At 30.7% G+C, this 6,178-nt stretch overlaps 1 protein-coding gene across 1 annotated transcript; it reads right to left on the reverse strand.

Annotated features, from left to right (window-relative positions):
- Nucleotides 1-1,837: 1,837 nt before the first annotated feature.
- On the reverse strand, nt 1,838-5,659 carry LOC102903846 (olfactory receptor 8H1-like). The gene is made up of 2 exons (XM_076568662.1): nt 5,327-5,659; nt 1,838-4,522 (listed from the first exon to the last, which is right to left on the reverse strand). Exon 2 carries the CDS (start codon nt 4,502-4,504, stop codon nt 3,557-3,559), a length of 948 nt encoding a protein of 315 aa, XP_076424777.1. The 5' UTR covers nt 4,505-4,522; nt 5,327-5,659; the 3' UTR covers nt 1,838-3,556.
- Between the last annotated feature and the right edge of the window lie 519 nt (nt 5,660-6,178).

The following is a 6,178-nucleotide window of genomic DNA, read 5'->3' on the forward strand; positions in this document are numbered from 1 at the left end:
ACACACATCACAACTCACAATTATCCATACCTCCAATTCCAGGCTATCTGACTCCCTCTTCTATCCTTGCTGAGCTCCAGCCATGAATAGCACATACATACATATAAACAAAACACTCAAATATTGCATTGAAAGAAGAAAAGGACCAAAGAGTGTTCAGCCTCTTGTTTCAGGCCAAAAATCCAGGAAAGTAAGATGAGGGCAATGAAATCTCACATCAAATGAGACAATTTTCTGTAATTTATGGCTCAAAATAAAAATAAAAAGGTTTAGGGATATAGGTCAAAGGCAGAGAATTTGCCACATATGTAAGAGGCAATTTTCAATCTTCTATATATAAAAAAATGAAAAAAAAAACAAAAGAATATTTATAAATTTAATGTTGTAAGAAAATATAGCATGAATACCAGAAAAGAAGAATTGGGTCTATGTTATATTAGGAGACATATTAGAGATTATTTTATACCTGACTGTTGGGATATGAACCTTGAATCCATGCTCTTGGGTGTAGTAAATATATGTAAACTCGTGATTTCATATAATATGATTTTATTTATAGATTAATTTTGAATTATACTTTTACAACTTTCTATATTAGCATCATAACCTAAGAAACTAGTATTCCTATTGCTACATTCTCCTAGGTTTTATATTTCTCATGAAACAAGATGAGATTAGACTCAAGAGATAAAATATCCTTGGTTTTTACCACATTTTTCTATGTTGTCATCATCCTTACTGTATAGACTAAGGTATGCAATGCTCTACAGATGATATAATAATTAAATTAAATAGCAAATATAAAATATTTTATGTTGCATATAGCTTTAATTAGTAATGATTCTATATAAATGCTTTGAACATTTAATGTAAAGTTGGTAAGATACCTCAACTAAAATTGAATATAGTTCTCAATTTTGACAGTCTAATTAATTACAGATTTTTTTGACTACTCTTGCTAACACAAAGAATGTATATTTCCTAGCCATACATATAGACAAGACTAAAGCAAGTTAGATTTGTAAGGTAAAATATAATTGGACAGCTTTCTTCAAGATTACACAAATAGATAAGTGCAGCTAGCAGCTTTCATCAGAGAAACTTCTCATTTCCATGGGTAACAGTTAGTGAAGAGATTCTTAGCTGTGCAAAGTGCTGAGAATAAGTGACAGTTGAATACTCTGTGCTAAATAAGACATCAATATCACCCCCTCCATGGTTCTGGTAACAGTGCAGAAGACAGGCATCTGGGTGATTCAGAACAGTAATATGAAACACTGGTGTTTGTTCATGTCAAGGATGTCTCAGTGATGAGCATTTAATAGCTATGGCTACTTGCACAAGGTCCTAACACACAAACATAAGCACAAAAGTTGGGAAGGAGTCAGCAGTACTTGGAGGAAGATGAAGGAAGTAATGGGATTATGATAGCAGGGGCAAATACAATAGAAATACCATGTATATAATACTGATGTCCTCTTTAGAGATGAGCACTCTCAGTAACCTACTCACTACATTAAACTACAATTGGTCCACTTAGACCAGAGACTTTTTTGACCAAATCTAAGAGTAGCACTAGTTCTAAGGCTATAAATACACATTTCACATATACATGATATCTGTGAATATATATTCTAATGTTGAAAGCTGTAATGCCTTTACATTCCTAAAAATATGTTACTATTAAGTTAGGTCTTCATGAATAATATCTAAATACAATTTGTATTTAAAAAATAAATCCATATTAAATACTAGTCATATAACTTGACAGAAAATGAGAAAAATATATGGAATCAGGCATATTCAGAATCAAAGAAAAACAGACCAGGAAAATGTTACTTGTGAACATTTATTAAAGTGTTATTAATTATCACAAACAGAAACCAATAGGAATAGCAATACTATAGATTGCAGTCAACACAGTCACTTGAGAAAAAATAGGATATAATGTTCATGGAGGATTAGCATAGTATAATGTCAGTCTTTTGAAGGGCTAAAATCGGGAAATATTTGATATTTTAATAAACTAGAGTGTCTGAATTCATGAAAATAAACATAATTTAATATATATACAAATATAGTAAATCAAATTATTCTAAATTAACAGTTACATATTTCAGAAAGAAAATATATAAATGTGTAATTATATCTATATAATTACAAAAGATCAGCAAAGTTAAAGATGAAAAGATTTTTACTACATTTTCTAAAACAATTTTTAAATAGAAGATACATTAAACAGAAATGATATGATATGATATATATACATATAACTCTAAAAATAAATTTAATACTCTATCTGAAAATGTTAGTGACTTTCAACATAATATAAATTTATTATCAATAATAGACCTTAGATTGTTTCTTTTGTATAATACAAAAAAAGCTCTGTCAAGGATTTATTTTAAATATTTTACAAATGTAAATTAATAACATAAAAGACAGTAAAAGAATATAAGGAAAAAATCTTTGCTATATCCCAATTGATCTTACTATTAAAAGTTTATCAGCTGCACACACAGGTTTATTACTGCATCTAGAATATGACGTGATGTGAGTATAGGATATGAACTCTAAAGCAATGTAAGATAAGAAGTAAGGTCTTATCCACACTGAAAATACATCTACTCATAATTTATAATGACAAAGATAATCAAATATTAGACTTTAAGTGAATGAAGAAAGTTGCAAAAGCATATAGAGGAAATGACAAATGTTTAGTTATGTTATACATTTACAGATGTACAATCAAATTGTTGACTGATAAGAACAGGGAGACACATACTAGTAATTATCACAGTGCTTCTTTTCGTTAATAACTTTATTTTCTACATTGTCACCAATATTACAGTATACTAGTTCCTTATCATTTAATTTTACTTCAATAATTTAACTCAAATCCAAATTTCAGAACTACTGATTTTATTTCTAGCTATTTGTATAACTGTAATTAAATTAACTGAAAAACTGGTTAAATATCTGTGAATATTCTTCAAACATACTATGAATGAAATTTACCAATGTCTTTAAAATATAATAAGCAGAGGTTTTCATTTTCTTCAATGTGTTATATCCATTTGGTTATCAAGTGAACATGGAATTACTTATTTTGTGCAACTGAGGAAAATGAGACTTTAACTTTCACTCACTTTCTATGAATAGGACCTATAATAAACTCTTTCATATTACAAAGAGAATGACTTTTGACATTGGTAATGTGTCAATGTTATGTCCCCTAACACAGATATTTGAAATTTAATAATATATTCACTACTATATAAACTTAAGAATTACAAGTATATTTTCTGACATTGCATGCTATTTGCCCTGATAATCACAAATATTTAGCACATGGATTCGATATGCATGTCCTGATTTTTCAATAATGACACAGGCATTTAAAAATCACATTCTGAGAAATGCCCAAACTTTGGTCATGGAAGGGATGCTCCACACTAATAGGAAGATGAAAGAAACCTGTCAGGTTCATGCAGAGAGAGAAGGTAAAGAAGTGCTCAGTGGGAAAAGAAAAGTTTTTAAATATCGAGCAACAGTTTTATTTTAATCTCTGAGTGCCCTCTCTCTTTTTCACAACTCTAATGACAGCACTTTTCACTTCTTTGTTTCTGAGACTGTAAATGAGTGGGTTCAGCATGGGAATCACAATGGTGTAGAAAACAGAAGCCACTTGATCCTTTCCCAAGGAGTAGGATTTACTTGGCTTCAAATAAGTAAAGATCATAGTCCCATAAAAGACAGTAACTCCAAGGAGATGAGAGGCACAAGTGGAAAAGGCTTTGTGCTTACCTGAAGAAGAATTTATCCTCAAAATTGTTGAGATAATGGACACATAGGATGAGGAAATTGTGATAAGGGACAGAAGTAGAGTAGAACCAGCTAAAATGAATATAGTGACTTCAGCATCATAGGTATCGCCACAGGACAGGGCTAAAATTGGGAATGTGTCACAAAAGAAATGATGAATTACCTTGGAGTTGCAGAAATTCAGTGTGCTTAAGCAAAAGACGGTTACAGAGGAATCCATAGCTCCAATCATGTAGGAGACAATGATGAGAGCATGGGAGCGCCTTGTTGACATAATAACTGGATAGTGTAGGGGATTGCAGATAGCTACATAGCGGTCATAGGCCATTGAGGAGAGGATAAAGCATTCAGCAGCTGCCAAGAGGACAAAAAAGTACAGTTGGATGAAGCAGCCCATGAAGGAGATGTTCTTTATGGAAGTCATCAGGTTCTCTAAGGTTTTAGGTGTGATGACAGTTGAGTAACTGAGGTCAAGGAATGACAGGTGGGTGAGGAAGAAATACATTGGAGTGTGAAGCTGGGCATCTAGACGAATGATCAGCATCATGCCTATGTTCCCCAGCACAGTGACCAAGTATATAAGGAGGAACAACACAGAGAGGACCAGCTGGATCTCCTTGGAATCTGTCAGTCCCATAAGCATGAATTTAAGTTCATTTGTGTGATTCCAGGCATTCATAGTTAATTGTCCTAAAATCTGGAGAAATTAAGCATAATACTTAGCCTGAATGACTTGAAAAACATTTTTCTGTATATGCATTTAAAAGTTTTTTCTAATTGCATTTTCTCTTAAACAATATTATTTTTAGTTTGTGGCTTTAAGAAATTTAATCTACCAAATAGAGACAGATAAAGCCTCACTTGAATATGATCTCATATTGGTTAGCATATTTCATGATGTTATTGAAATTGGTGCTATTATGAATTGATTTTTTAGTCAAAAACATTAGACTGTATAAACCAATATTACCCATTTATTTTAGATTAGTTAAATAATACAAAAAATATCAAATAAATTAATATAATTTAATATAATTGGGTCTATGTATATAAAAAGATTTTGAGCCAAGAGTCCACTCGTGATTCTGTGTGCCTAATTTTTATTGAGTGTTTGAATTTTGCACATATTGTGAACAAAGATATAAAGCAAACTTAATTCATGAGTAATATTATGATTTATTCCTTAATAATGTTAATTAACTATGATTACAAATAAATTTTACTTTTTAATAGGAGTACAATATATTTTCCTAAGATATTGACTATTAAGGGTGATAGGATGTTTCTACTATCTGACAATCCAAAGTCAATGTTTTCTATAACTTTAATCTCAAATATGAGTGTTTATTTTAAAATTTCATTCTATAAACTCCACATTCCTGTTGACAAAAATTCTGAATTACTTATAAAATTAGCAAATGATACTTGTCCATTGCTTTTTAAATGGATCTCTTGTATCCCCTTAACCTACACAATCACTTCTCATTCTAAAAGTACTCACTGTGAGCCAATATTGGTGAGGAAAAAGCAAACAAACAAAATCTTCTTATAGGATTTTTTGACTAAAAATTTCCAACCAACAAATTTTCTCACAATTTCATAGAAAATCTACATAAAGATTTGAAAACATCTGTACTAAATCATTTATCTTCCTTTAAATGTTTGTTCCAACATTTTTTTCTGAATTCATTATTTGTATTGTGAAGCTATATTTAGTCACCCAAAAAATTTTATGCAGGTCTTAGTGAAATAAATTTTTTTTTAGTAAGGTATGGCCCAAATGAAGTCCAGGAATTATTGTGGTATAAAAAAGCCAGTAGATGCCTTGCATTGCAAGGCAAGGCATCCACTGGCTTTTTTAAGAACAAGCAACATTATGCAATGTGTGGTCATCTACAGGGGCCAATTTCCAAGCAAGATTACTTGGCACACTTTCAGAACTAAAGTTTAGGAACAAATTGAGCTAGGTAAAGAATGATTGCTCTGTCTTCTTCCGATGCACCAAATTAAATATATGTGTACCTATTTTCATGTAGTATGAATATTAAATTGACTCACTAAATAATTTCATGATTTATATTTGTTTTTTTTTTTGTTTTTTTTCCATCACAGGCAATTTATTTTGTTCTATTCATTCACAGTTAATACAGAAAATACTTGGAAACACTTCCATATAATGTTTGACACAGAAATCATCAAATAGAAGTATACAATGTTGACAGGAGGCAGTACATTTATAATTTATAACCCCAAATGTATTTATAAATTAGAAATGGAAAGATCTACAAATGAAATTATGAAGGTTCACCAAAGTCATTTAATCTGTCAGTTTCTCATTCATTTTTATGTCTTA

Source organism: Peromyscus maniculatus, chromosome 4, assembly GCF_049852395.1.
Source record: "Peromyscus maniculatus bairdii isolate BWxNUB_F1_BW_parent chromosome 4, HU_Pman_BW_mat_3.1, whole genome shotgun sequence".
NCBI lineage: Eukaryota > Metazoa > Chordata > Mammalia > Rodentia > Cricetidae > Peromyscus > Peromyscus maniculatus.